The sequence below is a fragment of the Chinchilla lanigera genome, unplaced genomic scaffold (genome assembly GCF_000276665.1).
Source record: "Chinchilla lanigera isolate Chin_1 unplaced genomic scaffold, ChiLan1.0 scaffold00156, whole genome shotgun sequence".
Classification (NCBI taxonomy): domain Eukaryota; kingdom Metazoa; phylum Chordata; class Mammalia; order Rodentia; family Chinchillidae; genus Chinchilla; species Chinchilla lanigera.
Genome location: NW_004955557.1, coordinates 1,324,318 through 1,341,637, shown reverse-complemented (window position 1 = coordinate 1,341,637; position 17,320 = coordinate 1,324,318). Strand labels below are relative to the sequence as shown.

Genomic DNA, 17,320 nt, shown 5'->3' with positions numbered 1-17,320 from the left:
GAAAAATAAAACAGCCCGTTTTTTTTTTTAAACAGCCTGTTGCTAGACACAGGTGCAAGTCTCCCAGTCCTTCTTTTTTTTTGGCCTTTCTCCGGTACCGGGAACCGAACTCACGACCTTGCGCTTGGTAGGCAGGCGCTTTTGCCACTGAGCTAAATCCCCAGCCCCTATCAGTCCTTCTTTTCAATCCTGGCCTTCCTTCCAGCCGTCACACCTCAGTGAAAGGAGTCACTGGTGAGGAGGTAATCCGCTATTTTTCATAACCCTTAGGCTGTAACTACTTGTTAGATCTTTCTTGGTATCTCTGTCTTCCTGAGAAACCACTTTGAAGATACCACCATGTATTACAGCAGCCATTGATATTTTCCTACTAATCTGTCTGTAACTCTGTAATGTTTGTATTCTTCCTATGCTATTTCGTAAATGGATGTATGTTTATTACTATGTGTTTTCAACAACAACCATTGAGAATAGTCAATGATTATTTAATTGATCACTCATGTATAGCTCTATTTGTTTTCTCTAGAAACCACTTTGAAGAAACCAAAGCACAGTACAATAACCATTGATAATTTCCTACCATTTTTGTCTGTAACTCACTATTATTTGTCTATTTGTTTTCCTGAGAAACTATCTTGAAGATACCAATAGGTAAAATAACAACCATTGATAATGTCCTACCACTTTGTCTGTAATTCGGTAAATCCCCCTATTACTATGTTATCCTTTTTTTACTCTTTTAAATAAATTAAAAAAAAATAAAGAATGAGCAAACTCCTTGAAGCAAGGTTTAGGGCTCTACTGAGAGGTGGGGAGACACCAATCTTTCCCCAATCGCCTAAGGCACCAGTTTCAAGATGGTGTTAAAGTTTAAGAGGCTTGAATTTGGTGTCTCCCTCCACACTAGCTCATTTCTTTGTTCTGCCAATGTTTTTTCCTTTTCAAAATTTGTGTCTTTTTAAATTGTGTTTGTTTGTTTTTTGAGACAGGGTCTCCCTGTGTAGTTCAAGATGGCCTTGAAGTCTTATGTAGTCCAGGCTGGCCTCCAACTTGAGGTAATCCTCCTGCCTCAGCCTCCCAAGTGCTGGGAATACAGACGTGTACCACCATGCCTGGCTAAATTTAATTTTGAAATAACTCCCAAATTTAGAGAAAAGGTGTAAAAATATTAAAAAAACATTGCTTGGAGTGGGGACATAACACAGTGGCACAATCCAAACTTAGCATAGTTGAGGCCCTGGGATCATTCCTCAGCACAAATAAAATAAAATAAAACCTCATATATAGGATACATACATGATAAAGCAAACTCAGTGATCTGCTAATTGTAAAATCTTGGTGGGTGTTCACAGTATAATTCTTTCAATTTTTCTGTATTTTGGGATAGTTTCACAATTAAATATTAGGGGCAGGGAGGCAAGAACTCTTTCATGAGCTGAGAGTGATGGCGCACACCTGTATTCCCACTTCTCACTCAGGAGGCTGAGACAGGAGTATCAGTGAGTTCGAGGCCAGCCTGCAGTACACAGCCAGACCCTGTTTTTTTTTCTCAAAAAAACAAGCAAAACTCTTGTGTGCTTGATTTGTCAGCTTTTTTTTTTTTTTAGGCGGGTCTTTCTGTGTAGTCCAGACTGATTTTGGACTCCCTATGCAACCCAGGCAGGCCTGGAACTTGAGCCAATTCTCCTGCCTCACCCTCCCAAATTCTTCCATTACAGACATGTACCACAACACCCAGCTTTGTATACCCATTACCTGGGTGCACCAATTGGTTGTATTTTGCCATTTCTGGTTTGTTTTTTCTGACAGGGTCTCGGCATGTAGCCAAGACTGGCCTCCAACTCACAAGAGTTTCAAGAGCCTTTGGGAATGGCTTATGGGAAGAGTTTGGAAAGGTTCGGAGATGTTGCCTGAAAGAGTAGCGCTGGAACACCTTAGGCTGTTCTATATGAGAGATTCTGATCAGAGCTCAGACCAGAAGGCTGATGGAAACCTTGCTAGTAAAGACTGGGCTCAGGAGGTTTCTGCTGGGAAGAAGGACTGCATTGGTTGTTGAACTCCAGATGATGTGTGTTATGGCTTGGCAGAAAGTTTGTCTGCATTTTGCTCGTGTCCAGAGATTTTGCCTGAGACTGAGATTAAGGGTGATGGACTAAACTGGCCAAGAAATTTCAAGGCAGTCGAATGTTGAGGTGGTGGCATAGCTGTTGTTGGGAGCTTTAGGCCAGATTTATGTTGCGAATCAAGTGTATAAAGCCAAGCAGGATGATTTAAAACGTTGTGAGTTTGGCCACGAAAAAAGTTCCAGTAAAGCTGTAAACTGCAAAGATAGAGCTGAGGAGATCTTGATTGCTGAGAAGAAACAAGAGAATAGAAAAGATGGCATGAGGGCATCACAAGAAGAGCAAATCTCTACCCTTTGCAGCCTCAAACTTGCAAAAGTAAAAGACTTTGTTTTGAGGAGAAAGCCACAGAGTGGGATGAGGAAGTGTGCAGAGGGTGTCTGCAAGCTGAAGACTGAGGAGCCCAGTCCCAGGTGTGGAGCTCACTGCAGTGTCCCTGCAAGTCTGTATCAGGAGGCTGATGGGTCTGCAATGGAATGCTGAAGAATCTACGACAAAGGCGGAGGAGTCTACACCAGAAAGCTGAAGAGTCCCAGGAGGAAGCAAAACAGTCTGCACCACAAGCCAGGAGATAACCACCAAGCTGAAGGTGAAGACTGGAGCTCCTCCAAAGAACCAGCAATCAGTCCTTTCTCATTTCCCTTTTACTGTATGCAGCCTACCCTCTCTGAGGGCTGTGGTCCTCTACACCCACACCATCCCCAGGCCCTCCTCTTGCACAGGCTGAGGATGAACAGAAAGTAAGGACCCTGGCTCCCTGCTGAGTATCTTAGTTAACCTTCTAAACTTCTCAAGTTGACACAATGAACAACATCCTAGAGCAGGAAGGGGATGTCCTTTTCACTGCAGGATGTAGAACTGCTGAGTTACTTAGTTAAGCTTTGAAAGTCCTCAAGTTGACACAGTGTATCAACCATAGCATATAAGCAGCTGTGCAGAAATATAGATAGGGTTTATTGCAAAGCAGATATAGAGAGACTTACATCTTCAGAGAAGTCTTGCAGTGCTACATGGTCATCTGAACCCAACTGGAGTTTGGAAATCTTTTTGTGCACACAAGAGTTACTCCAGAGGTTCAGGGGCTGTGATGATTCTGATGCACATCAACTTGTTCTTCGAGGTCACTTTGGAATTGCCGAATGTCCCCTTTGTTCTTCTCAGATGATCAGTGTTTCCTCAGCATCCTTATTCATGTAAGATATTTCAGAAAGAAATTTACAAGGATAAGTTTTAATTAAATCAGGTGTCAGCACAAGGGAGAAGGATCATTAAAGAATGTTCCCTTTCTGGTGTCAGTGGCCATAGGTTATGGCAACTGGGAATATGTTCTTCTAGAAATAGAGGCCCTGTGTCTTTGAGTCTGAGACCCAATAAAAGATTATAGACATATTATACACTGGGTCTTTGTTTCTTCATTTAACTATGACTGGCAAAGCATGCTATTTGGACCCCCTTTGCTTCTCAGGCCTGCTAATGTCTAACTATTGACCTAACACTCTGGAGTTCTACACTATAAAGTTACTGTTTTTTTCCTTTGTAATAAATAAATGACTTGTAAAGACTACATCCAGATTATGTATCTTGTTCATTTTGTTTTGTTTTGTTTTGTTTTGCAATGCTTGAAATTGAAATCAGGGCCTTATGCATGCTATGGCAAGTACTCAACCAATGAGCCGCACTCCTGCCCCCACATCCTGTTCTTCATCGGGCTTTCACTCATTAAATTATATATTCATTCGTGTTTTTAGTCTAAGTCAATTATTGGTGTGAACGTTGTAAAAAGTGATTTTCTAATCATTTCTTCTATATAGAATAGTAGTTATTTTACTGTAAGAAATAATTTTATATTCTGTTTACCTTTTCATTATCAGCATGGATTCACATTATTTGATAGGTTATCCACTACTGTCATCATTCATTTTTATTTATTTATTTTTTTGCAACACTGTCTTGCTATGTAGTTTAGGGTGGCCTGGAACTCACTATGTAGCCCAGGCTGGCCTCCTATTCATGGTTTATCTTGCTGCCTCAGCCTGCCAAGTGCTGGGATTACAGGTGTGTGCCCCTAGGCTCAGCCAAAAGCCTCTTTTTTTTTTTTTTTTTTTTTTTTTTTTTTTTTTGCGGTACTGGGGATTGAACCCAGAGCCTCACACATGCTAAATACTGAAGCACTCTACCACTGAGCTACCTTCCAAGCCCGATTTCAAAAAAAAATTTAAATGATTTGAAGTATTTTGGAGGCAGAATGTGGAACAAAATTCCTCTTAGGGGCTGGGGACTTAGCTCAGCGGCACAGCGCCTGCCTGGCAAGCGCAAGGTCGTGAGTTTGATTCCTGGTACCGGAAGAAAAACAAAACAAAACAAAAAAAGAAAAACAAAAAAAAGTTTAAAAAAATTTCCTCTCACGTGTCTAGGTCCCATTCTTACAGAATATTATAGGAAACAATTGAATGTTAAGAAGTGGATGTCAGTCAGGCTCGGTGTCAGCCAATCAATCTTTGTGAAGCTTTCTCTTCCAACATACCTGAAGAGACCTCTCTTCTCTCAGAGCACTATATTACCCTGACGATTGATTATATTCCAGAGACAACTCTTGGGGGTTAAGCGCTGATACAAACCAGGTATGATGGTACCCATCTGTAATCCTAACACCCGGGAGGCTGAGACAGGAGGATCGCCTTGAGTTGGAGGTCAGCGTAGGCTACATAGCAAGTCCAAGGCCAGCCTGAACTACATAGCAAGACTGTCTCAAAAAAAAAAAAAAAACAAAAAACGTGGATGGGGGCCAAGGATATAGCTCAGCGGTACAGCGTCTGCCTGACAAATGCAAGGTCCTAAATTCGATTCATAGCACCTCCCCCCTGCAAAAAAGTGGATGTTATCCGGCCGCGGAGGTGCACGCCTGTAATCCCAACACCGTGGAAGACTGAGGCAGGAAAATTACACGTTAGCTCCTTGGCTAATTTAGGGATTTTGTGGGACCTGTCTCGAAATAGAGAATCAAAACTGGGGGCTGGGTGGGAAGCCCTAGATTCAATCCCCTGAACCGTACGGCGAAAAAAAAGTGACTGTGAAAACTTCTACATGAGTCTTTGGGAAAAAGATTCCGCCTTAGTAACCTCAAAGCATTTTGAACTCCAAAAGATCCGCAACCGTTCGCTACTGCGCATGCGCGTTTAAAAGCCGCTCCACACAGCTTTACTTGTAAAGAAATGGGCAGGCCATTATTTTTGGCAGACCAATGAAAAACCTCCAGATTATCCTTTTTCTATTGGTTAACAAGAACCAATTAGAAGCGAACTGTCCTTTAGCGGGCGTCTGGCTGTAGCGCGCCGTGACGTAACGTGAGGGGTCCACTGGCGGGGCCGAGCGGAGCCAATGAGGAAAGTCAAGGGGCTGGATTGCCTGTTCTCACGCCCCACCCTCAGACGCTGCTGGAGGAAAGTTTCGCTGAGAGGAGCTGGAGCAGCGAACATGGCAGCGCGTCGGTGGCTTTGGTGTGCTTCTGCGACCGTGGCGGTGGCGCTGCTGCTCATTTACCGGGTTCCCTCTGCCTCTGCCCAAAGAAAGAAGGAGGTAAGGATGCGGTTCCTATCACAGAGGCTTTTCCCAATGTGTGGGGCTTAAAAGAGTCTGTTCACTCTCTGTGCCCTCTCCCCGCCAGTTTCTGTACCTTTAGCGTCTTTAATTCATGTATTTTCCGAGTTGTTGGCTCCTCAAGAGGAAGAGCTATAACTCCACGTCTTCTGAGGAGGTAAAGTCAGGGTTAAAATAGGTTGTAACCTGGCTTCTATAGGCTTGTAAACATATATAGCTACAAGTTTTGTCGCTTCTTTGAGTTTGGACCCCATTGGATGTTGGGAATGGGGAGTTTGATTTTAGATACAGAGAGTAGACCGAATATAAGAGAGTCTTTCCGCTGTTGGCAAATGTAACTCCCTCATAGATGTATAAGAGGTGTCTGTTTTGTAGCATGTTCTCATAAGGAGGGTGAGAATTAGACCACAGTAAAATCATTCCAAGTACACTCTTCAAATAAACATTCAAAAAATATCACGCGTGCTAGGCGCTCAATGCACATAAATGAACACAGCTAAGTAATTTCTCCTGGTGGAAATTACAGGCTTTAGGAAGGGAAGGTACATTATTCTTTACTCAACGTTAAGCAGTCCCAGCAGATGAATTTTAACATTGTGTTTTGAAATATTTGTGACCAAGGGTCATACACTTCTAGAGCTTTAAAAAGATAGTAGCGTTATTTATACTCTCTAGTTTTATAGAGGAGAAAAAACTGAGCGCTGGGTTTACACATTTAACTATTGCATGAAGACTAAAGCTCTAGGTCAGTCAGTCTGATACTATTTCCTGTACATGCTGTGCTTCCTCTAGTACAAAAACCCTGTATGCACACTTGTAAAATAACAGTTAGACATTTCAAGGGGCTGGGGATTTAACTCAGCGGCACAGCGCCTGCCTGGCAAAGTGAAAAGGTCGTGAGTTCGATTCCTGCTACCGAAATAGAAACCAAAAAAAAAAAAAAAAAAAAAAACCCCAAAAAAACAGTTAAACATTTCAGATGCTTAACTTGAGCTTAAGTAAGAAAGAAGCTGTCTTTTTATGTGTTGGGGTATTTGAAGTATTCCATAAAAAAACTAAGATAGCAAATTAAAACAACAATAAAGTACTTAGATTGGCAAAAAGTAAAAATACACAATTACTAAAGGTATGGTAAAATGAACACTGGAACTAGAACTAAAAAATCATGTTCTTTCTGGAAAGAGTGTTAAACCATTCTTTCTTTTTTTGTTGTTTTTTTTTGTTTGTTTGTTTGTTTGTTTTTTCCAGTACCAGGAATTGAACTCACAACCTCGCTCTTGCCAGGCAGGCGCTGTGCCACTGAGCTAAATCCCCAGCCCCCTAAACCATTCTTACATGAAAAACAAGATGCAGAGCAATACATAATTTTATACTCTAGAAAATTTATTTTTTAAAACCCGTATGCCAGGCATGATGGCACACGCCTGTAATCTGGAAAGCTAAGGCAGGAAGATTGCAAGTTTGAGGCCCGCCTGAGCAATTTATCGAAACTATCTCAAGATTAAAAAAATAATAAGAAAGGTTGGGAGTGTAGCTCATGATGAAGACCTTGGGTTCAATCCCCAAACCTACAAAATAATAATAAATTAAAAGCTCACATATATAGTTGTATATGAGAGACGTCTGTAAGGATACATGGCAGTCCCTTAACATTGGCTGTCTCTGGGCGGAGGTAGTTCGTAGTGTTGATGAAAGAAATGCTTTCAAGTTTTACCTTATATACTGGTATTGTCTGAACTTCTACAATGGTCATTATTTGTGTTAATTTTTGTTTGTTTGATTTTTGATACAGGATCTCGCTACGTAGTCCAGAGTGGCCTTGAACTCACTATGTAGTACAGGCTGGCAACAAAAGCAGTGACCCTTCCAAGTGCTGGGATTACAGGCTTGTGCCACCATGTCTGGCTCTCATTATTCATTTTTTTTTATTATTCATTTTAAATAAAGAAGTGAAGTGTGTGTTTGTGTTGAGACAGGGTCTTATTATTTAGCTAAGTCTGGCCTTGATCTCACAATCCTCCTGCCTCAGCATCCTGAATACTGGGATCACAGGCTTGTGCCACCATTCCTGGCAGGAGGAAAAGGTTTTTTAAAGCTGTTTACTAGTGAAGTATGTTTATTGTTACTTTTTAACTGAAGTGGAAGCAAAAGTGCCAAGTAGGAAATAGATAATTTTTTAAAAGGAAGCAACATTGAAGAGTGTGTGTGTGTGTGTGTGTGTGTATAGTGGTACTGGGGATTGAACCCAGGCCTTTGCACATGCTAAGCAAGCATTGTATCAACTGAACGACAGTCTTGTACCTGTGTTGTGTTGTGCTGTGATTTTTGGCAGTATTGGGGATTGAAACCAGGGGCACTCTACAATGAGCTACATCCTCAACCATTTTTTATATTTTGTTTTGAGATAGGGTCTAACCAGGTTGCCCATGATGATCTCTAACTTGCCATCACCTTTCTTCACCACCCAAGTAGCTGGGATTACAGGTGTGCACACCACCACTCCTGCCTCAATTGTATATTTTTAAATCATGAATATGGTGGATTTTATGTTATATGAATTTTACCTTAATTTAAATTTAAAAAACAAATTTAAAGAAATCACATTCTATTCCCCATTCTTTCATGCCCACTATTTAAACTTGCATTGTTGGGGTGGGGATATAGTGCAGTGGCACAAGTGCCTGCCTGGCAAGTGCAAGGTTCTGAATTCAATTCCTGGTACCCCCCCCCCAAAAAAATTTGCATTGTCCTTGCAAATATATTGTAAGTAATTAACAAGGTGTCCTGTAACCCATCCTTTATGGTGTTGCCTAAAGTGCAAGTCTGGAAACTTTTGAACTGGTTTTGCACAGTATTAAAAGGGTTTCTCTAACCTGTTTGTGGTCCGAGGTTCTTCCCCACTACTTATCCTGAATTACCTAACTTCTTTGATCTTGCTGTTCTTTTGCAAAAATATGTCTGCACATGCAGGACTTCTGCTGGAGTATTTTTTCTTCTCTTACCTCCACATCTGAAGATTCTTTTTTTTTTTTCTTTTTGAGACAGAGTCTCAGTATGCAGTTCAGGCTGGCATTGAACTCTCTCTGTAGCCCAGGCTGGCCTTAAACTCTGAATCCTCCTGCTTCAGCCTCCTAAGTACTGGAATTACAGGTGTGCGCCACCATGCCCGGTCCCATCTGAGGATTCTTACTCTTCAAATCTTTTTTTTTTTTTTTTTTTTTTTATCTTTTTGAGACAGTCTCACTGTGCAGTTTAGGCTGGCCTTGAGCTCACTTTGTAACCCAGGCTGATCTCAAACCCCGCAACAAATCCTCCTGCCTCAGCCTCCCAAGTGCTGGGGTTACAGGGGTGTGCCACCATGCCTGGTTCCTACTCTTCAAATCTTACTGTAGTTTTTTGTTTTGTTTTTTCTTTTTGTGGTACTAGGGATTGAACCAAGGGCTTTTGTGCTGAGCTACATCCCCAACCCTTTTTAAAATGTTGCGACAAGGTCTTGCTAAATTGCTGAATTGCCCAGGGTGGGCAAAAGCTTGTAATCCTCATGCCTCATCCCCCCCAGGGTTGGGATTACACAGATGTACCACCGCATCCATCTATGTTGTACATTAAATAATACATTGTTCCTCAGCCAAACTTCTTGGTTTCCCCTGGCGAGTTGACATGAATTCAGCACATCATATTGTTATACTGTTTGTATACCAGTCTGTATGTGTGTGTTACTTGGGATTGAACCCAGGACGTCACACATACTGGTAAGTATATATCCCCAACCCCTTTTTGTTTTTGAGACCCCTGTAATCCCAGCTACTTGAGAGGCTACAGCAGGAAGACCACAAGTTCAAAGCCAGCCTGGCCAATTTATGGGCCCCTGTCTTAAGATAAAAAGGGCAAAGGAGATCGTGGTGCATAAATGCACCACTGAGTTCAATCCCCAGTAGTGAAACAAACAAAATTAAAAAAGAATACCTCAGGATGAAGATGTATCCCTGTGGTAGAGCACTTGCCTACATGTACAAGGCCCTGAGTTGAATCCCCGGCACCATAAAAAATAATGAAAATATATCCCCTAAATGAATACGATTAAAAATCACTCAGGTACCTTATTGTCTGTTGTTAAATGGAATGTTACCCTAATTATTTTATTATTTATATCTTTAATATTGCTTTCATTGGAACATGAACTTATCTATTTATCGAATGCCTTCTACATGCTAGACACCGTGATATACATGCATTATCTGTATCTTCAGATTAACACTCCAGACTAAGTATTAACCTTTTTTAAAAGATGAGGAAGCTAAGCAAGAAAGATTGAGCTTTGCCCAAAGAAGCGTAGCTCTAAGAAGCTGAACTGAGATTCCCTGGCCTGACTCCAAAGCCTATGCTGTTTGTAAGGCCACAAAAGCTTTCTTTTGCAGTGACTGATTTTATCTTTATGGTGAGTTACTTTCCCCCTGTGGTAGAAGGGAAGTTGCTTGCTTTCAAATCTGGTAATATCTTAGGGAAGGAATATGACAAAAATGAAAAAGAATGGTCTTTGATAAAATTATTCATATTTCTTGACTACTTCTGAGAACCTACAGTAATAGGGAAGTAAAGTGAAATATGGAAAAGGGTGAATGCACAAAATTAGTGAAATAATAAAAATTCTCATAAATAATATTAGGATTGCAGTGTTTCCCTCTTCTTAGTTTTCAAAAACACCCTATAATATGTTAAAGAGGATGTGCTTTAATTCAACCCCAGTGATCTTGAGTGTATTACTGGATATCATTTTCCTTTTTGATGGAATGGGAAAAATGCATATTTATGTTTTTTGCTTTACTAAGGATTGAACCTAGGGATACTTTAGCAATGAGCTACATCTCCAGCCCTTTTTGTTTTATTTTATTTTTATTTTGTTGTTATTATTATTGTTATTATTGGTACTAGGGATTGACCTCAGGTCCTTTGCACTAAGCTATATCTGCAGTCCCTTGTTTATTTTTTGAGATAGGTCCTCCCTAAGTTGCCCAAGCTGGGTTGGAACTTGTTTTGTTTTTTGAGACAGGGTCTCCCTATGGAATTCAGGCTGGCCTTGAACTCCCTATGTGTCCCACACTAGCCTGGAACTCATGGTAATCCTCCTGCCTCAGCCTCCCAGAGTGCTGGCTGGGATTACAGGGATATGCCACTGCCCCCCCCCCAAAATGTCTTTCTTTGTTTTTTGTGAAAATTAAATGTGATGAACTCATTCCGTAAGTTGCCTAATGAAGTGTCCTGCATAAGATCTTAAAGCCAGGCATGGTGGCTCTTGCCTTTTTTGTTTGTTTGTTTTTGGTTTTTTTTTCTGGTACCTGGAATCGAACTCACGACCTCACGCTTGCCAGGCAGGCGCTGTGCCGCTGGCTAAATCCCCAGCCCCCACTCTTGCCTTTGTGTATTCAAAAATAGAATCATCTGCTTCTATTAGCAAGGCAGGCTATTATTGGAAGAAGCTCCTGTAACATTGCTTTAAGAACTGACACATGGGCTGGGGATAGTGGTACATGCCTGTAATCCCAGCACTTGAGAGGCTGAGGCAGGAGGATCATTGCAAGTTTGAGACTAGCCTGGACTACAAAGTGAGCTCAAGGCCAGCCTGAACTGCATAGCGAGACCTTGTCTCAAAAAGACAGAAAAAAAAAAAAACTGACATATGAAAATTCCCAGGTGTAAAAACCTTGGTTATTTCTTGGTTGTTTGGGTGGTTTTTTTGTTGTTGTTGATCTGGAGATTGAACTTGGCGCCTTCTACGCTGAGACACATGCCCAGATCTTTTGTTTTTGTTTTTTTTATACCAGGATGGTTGTTTGTTTTTTGAGGTGGGGTCTTGCTGTGTAGTTCAAGCTGGTCTTGAATTCACTTGTAACGAGCGTCCTGCCTCAGCCTCCTAAGTGCTGGGATTATATGCAAGTACCACGATGCCTGGCTAAACCCTGTAGTTCTTTAAAAGGTATTTTACTATAGAGAAATCAGGTCAGTAGCCTTTACAGAACAAATTGAGCTGGGTGTAGTGGCATTTTCATGTAATCTCAGCACATGGGAAAGCTGAGGCAGGATTACCAGAAGTTTGAGACCAGCTTAAACTACATAGTGAGTTCAAGGTCATCTTGGACTACGTAGCAAGACTATCTCAAAATAAATTGAGACCCCCCCCCAAAAAAAAAACCAATTTTTTTTTTTTTGGTGAAAAACACCAATCTTAAGGAAAAGTGACAGTGATATGTTTTAGCCATATCCGGGAAGTAGATGAACTGACAATGGGAACAGATGGCATTTAGGAATTTAAAAATGCTCTCTTCTCTGCCTACTGTCTGGCTCCTTCAGTAATTATTTGCCAATTATGTTCCCAAATCTGTTCGGTCTCAGTGTTAAGGATAAAGTTGGAAATGTATTACTTACCCAGGAATTATAATTTGTATATATATATATATAAATGTGTATATATATATATATTTTTTCTTTTTGTGACAGGGTCTCACTATGCAGTTCAGGCTGGTCTTGAACTCACTTTGTAGCCCAGGCTGATCTCGAACTCTCAATGATCCTCCTGCCTCAGTTTCTTGAGTGCTGGCATTACAAGTGTGCACCACCACGCCCGGCGTGAATTATATTTTAATAACATGAAGACTGATAAATTATTAGGGAAGCTAAAAATATGAAGAATTTTAAAGAATAAACCTTGGTGGTCTATAATGAAGATACAAACAAATGTATTTCAGAAGAAAAGGAGGTACTTTTCAGAGGAATTTAGACTGGTCCTGTATACCTTCATCTGAAATTGAAAATAAATGTGAATGGCAGGATCGGTTTTAGCTCTAAATGTTAATAGGCTCCTGAGCAGGACACAGAAGCTCAAGACTGTAGCCCTAGCTCAGGAGTGTAAGGCAGGAGAATTGAGAATTTAAGGCCAGCCTAGGGAACTTAGAGCTATCTCAAAATTTGAAAAATTAAGTAGCTTCCTGTACTCCTTTTTTGATGAGTAATACATAATAATGATAGGAGAAATTGTAGTTGTTAAAGGCTTGACCTACTTTGCTAGAGCTAATCAAGATAACTTATATAAGCAAGTAGAATAAACTGTTACAGTCTCACTACTCTTTGGTTGGTTGGTTGGTTGGGGAGAACAGGGTCTTGCTGTATAGTTTAGGCTGGTCTTGAACTTGCTTATGTAGCCCAGGCTGGCCTTGAACTCACAGGATCCTCTTGCCTAGCCTCCCAAATGCTAGGATCACAGGCATGCACCCGGCCTGTTTGTTTGTTTCTGAGGTACTAGGGATTGAATCCAGGGTGTTTGCACTGAATCTACATTCCAAGCACTTTTTTTGTTTCTTAGTACAGGTTTGTAGTACCAAGCACACTAATTTTTGAGAGCTGAGTTTCACTACCTTGCAATCTTCTTATCTCAGCCTCCTGCTGGGATCATAGGCCTGTGCCTCCACACCTACCTGTTGGTTCTCTTAATCCATTGTAGTCCTAGATTTTTCTAGCACTTGATTGTTACTAATAGGATTAGAGATATTAATTGACTTACTGTTAGTGGGATTTTTTTTTTTTTTTTTTTGTCTTTTTGAGATAAGGTCTCGCTACGCAGTTCAGGCTGGCCTCAAGCTCACTTTGTAGCCCAGGCTGGTCTCGAACTTGTAACGATCCTCCTGCCTCAGCCTCCCGAGTGCTGGGATTACAGGCGTGTGCCACCACGCCTGGCCAGTGGGATTATTTTTTATTTTTTATTTTATTTTTTAATTTTAATTTCATTTCATTTGTCTTTTTGAGACAGGGTCTTGCTATGCAGTCCAGGCTGGCCTTGAGCTCACTGTGTAGCCCAGGCTGGCCTCAAACTGGTGGCGCTCCTCCTGTCTCAGCTCAGCTTTTGTGGGATGGTTCTTAGCATGCATGCTGCCAAAGTCAGCACCAGTGGGATGATTTTTTTTTTTTTTGGTCTGTTTGAGACAGGGTCTCGCTATGCAGTTCAGGCTGGCCTTGAGGTCACTTTATAGCCCAGGCTGGTCTTGAACTCACAACGATCCTCCTGCCTTAGCCTCCCGAGCAGTGGGATGATTTTTGAAAGCCATGCTAATTAAAATATTTCAACAGAAGAGACTCTAAGCTTTCTTTGTTGGTATCATATTTAATTGTATTACTGCTTTTTATTTGAACAGTTGAAAATACACTAATATACTCCAAGTAGGAGAGAAATCACAGATTGTGAATGTTAGCTTAATTAATGTTTTCAACAGTAAGCTTGTGGTTTGTTTTAAATAACTATATCTGATGCACATTAAAAACTTTGTGTCAGTATTTTTTTAATGTGTAAACCCACCAGTGGTAGCTGGGCATGGTGGTGCACACCTGTAAACCTAGAACTTGGGAGGCTGAGGCAAGAGGATCACTACGAACGAGTTCAAGGGCAACCTGTGCTGCATAGTGAGTTCAAGGAGCTAGGATACAGCTCAGGGGCACAAGCGCCTGCCTGGCAAGTGCAAGGTCTTGAATTTGATTCCTGGTACTAAAAAAAAAAAAAAAAGAAACACAACAAAATCAGACATAGTGAGTTCAAGGCCAGCCGGAACTACAAAGTGAGACCTTGTCTCAAAAAACTAAAAAGCCAGGCATGGTGGCACATGCCTGTAATCCCAGCACATAGGAGGCTGAAGCAGGAGGATCATTGCAAATTCGAGACCAGCCTGTGCTATAAAGTGAGGTCAAGGCCAGCCTGAACTGCATAGCAAGACCCTGCCTCAAAACTAAAAACAAAACAAAACAGAACAAAAAAAAGCCATAAACGAGTGGGAAATATTTTTTAAAAAAGAGAGAGAAAAGGACAAGCAAGAATTTACTTCAGGACTAGAGGTTTACCTTGATCACAAAAGTTTTCCAGGAAGGCTGGGGATATCGCACAAGTGCCTGCCTTGGTGTCATACTTAGCTGTCACACATGGGTGGGACTTGGCCCTGTACTTAGCCAGCCTGGCCCTGTGTGGTGGTTCTGAATAAGGCTCTGTATCGCTGGTAGATGGGGCACTGTAGCCAGAGGGTGTATACTCAGTGGCAGCTAGAAACCCAGCCTTGAGAGGGCCAGTGTTACCCACCTCTATGATGAAATGCTTGTATGTTTTATCACTTAGTTCCACTGAAGGGTTCACTACCTTGCGGTCTTCTTGACAAGATCGAGCTGGACATCCTTGAGCAGCTGAGGAAGGACCTTGCTTGTCCCACAGCCCACCATGGATATGGGTGTTCTGTAGCAAAGCTGGCAGGACTTGTTCTGCAGGTGGTGCCCCGTCTACACCTTATGTGGCGGATGGGCTGTTTGGCATGTGGTTCTGCAGACCTCTCCTGGCCACAATAGCTGCCGCTGTTGGTGCTGCCGTTGTCCAACATCAGCATTGTGGCAGAAACCATTACATTAAGTGAAATAAATCAGACACACAGATTTGACACATTCCTGCTGGCTTGAACCACTAGCCCCGTCAGGCTGGAGAGTCATACACATACCTCTAGTGGTTCAGGGCTGCCTGGCAGCGAGACATAGCGAATTATGGCCCTATCACGAACCTGTTAAATAGCGTATGATTTCTCATGTAAGAAACCCAAAGAATAAATAAAGAGCACAATAAAAGAGGAAATGGAGAGATTGGTCTTTTACAAATGAGAAGGGGATCAAGGCAGGGAGGGAGGAGGAGAAGGAAATGTGAAAAGAGGGGCTGGGGATTTAGCTCAGTGGCAAAGCGCCTGCCTGGCAAGCGCAAGGTCGTGAGTTCGGTTCCTGGTACCGGAGAAAAACCAAAAAAAAAAAAAAAGAAAAAAGAAATGTGAAAAGAATTAAGTATCATGTTTATGTACCAGATGCCCACAATGAAAGTACATAGTCATTGTGTATTACAATCGTGTACTAATAAATAATTGCAAATTGAGTGTATTAACTGAGTGCTCACTTTGTCTTTTTAAGATGGTGTTATCTGAAAAGGTTAGTCAGCTGATGGAGTGGACCAATAAAAGACCCGTAATAAGAATGAATGGAGACAAGTTCCGGCGCCTCGTTAAAGCCCCACCAAGAAATTACTCTGTTATTGTCATGTTCACTGCTCTCCAAGTTCATAGACAGTGTGTTGTTTGCAAGTAAGAACTTTCAGCTACACATTCAAATTAACTCATAAGATTTTTAGTCATTTCTTAATCCCCAAAGAACTAAATTAGTTCAGTGGGTATATAAATAATGAATGGTATACCTTACTTAGGCTGTCTGTAATAGTAACACGTATTACTATTTCTCTTTTATGATTAATTCTTGGCTCTCTATGTTTGTGGGGAAGCATAAATAAGAGAGTATAGCCATCATATGAATAATTTAAAAATCAATCATTCATATCAAGTTATATAACTATACCAATACCATTGATACAGTGTTTTGTTATTTATGAATATGTTTAACCTAATACTCTTGTTTATTACAACAGTCTCAGAAAGTAGGTAAAATAAATACTCTTCCTTTTTTTTCGTGGTACCAGAAATTGAACTCAGGACCTTGTGCTTGCCAGGCAGGTGCTGTGCCGCTGAGCCATATCCCTGCCCCATACTCTTCCATTATTGAAAGGCACAGGCTCCCAAAATTTTGAAGTGGTCTACCTGAAACTTTAAATATTTATTTAAGCCTGGCGTGGTGATGCACGCCTGTAATCCCAGCACTTGGGAGGCTGAGGCAGGAGGATGGTTGTGAATTCGAGACCAGCCTGGGCTACAAAGTGAGCTCAAGGCCAGCCTGGACTGCAGAGCCAGACCCTGTCTCAAAACAAGACAAAGAATAAAAAATTAAAAAAAATGTTTATTTATACAATGATGATGGCTTCATCTGGGAGTATGAGAGAACACGGGGCTCTTAAAGAACAAAGATGCACGTGATCTCATGTGGGATCTAATACAGTCAAACTCAAAAGAAGATTGGAGGTAGAAATGAAACAAGGGGAGACAGGATCTCATTAAGTTGCCTAGTCTGGGCTGCAACTTGGGATCCTCCTGGAATTACAGGGACATACCACCATGCTCTACTTCCTTTTTATTTTGAGACAGGATCTCACTGAGTTGCCCAAGTGAGACTCCAGTTTACACCCTCCTGCCTCAGCCTCCCTCAGTACTGGGATTATAGGCATGTGTGACCAAAAGTATGCATATTTCAAAGCATCACACTATTCTATAAATATATGTACTGTGCAGTTATTATTTGTCAATTAAAAATTACTTTATAAAAGCCAAAAATACATGATTTAGAGATGTTTCTTTGTTTTCTATGTTTTGTAATGTTTGTTAACATTGGAAATAGAGACTAATCTCACTAAAATTTCATCAGACAATGACTTCATCCATTTTATTTTGCTGTTTCTGAATGATTTCCGAAACAAAGATTGCTATTTCTTTAAACAGAAACATCATTGACAATTAAAAATGGTAGCTATTAAAAATAAAATAGTTTTTCCTTTCTAGTATCTTTCTGTATATATCTACATTTTTGGTTTTTTTGAGACAGATTCTCACTGTGTAGTCCAGGCTGGCCTTGAATTCGTTATGTCATCCGGGCTGACC

At 41.1% G+C, this 17,320-nt stretch overlaps 1 protein-coding gene across 1 annotated transcript in view; it reads left to right on the top strand.

Moving 5' to 3' along the window:
• The first annotated feature begins 5,473 nt into the window (after window positions 1-5,473).
• Window positions 5,474-17,320, top strand: part of Magt1 (magnesium transporter 1) — a 41,757-nt gene continuing 29,910 nt past the window's right edge. The window contains exons 1-2 of the mRNA XM_005412626.2: window positions 5,474-5,699; window positions 15,693-15,862. Coding sequence (XP_005412683.1) covers window positions 5,502-5,699; window positions 15,693-15,862 — 368 coding nt within the window. The 5' untranslated portion in view covers window positions 5,474-5,501. The remainder of the gene's footprint in view (window positions 5,700-15,692; window positions 15,863-17,320) is intronic.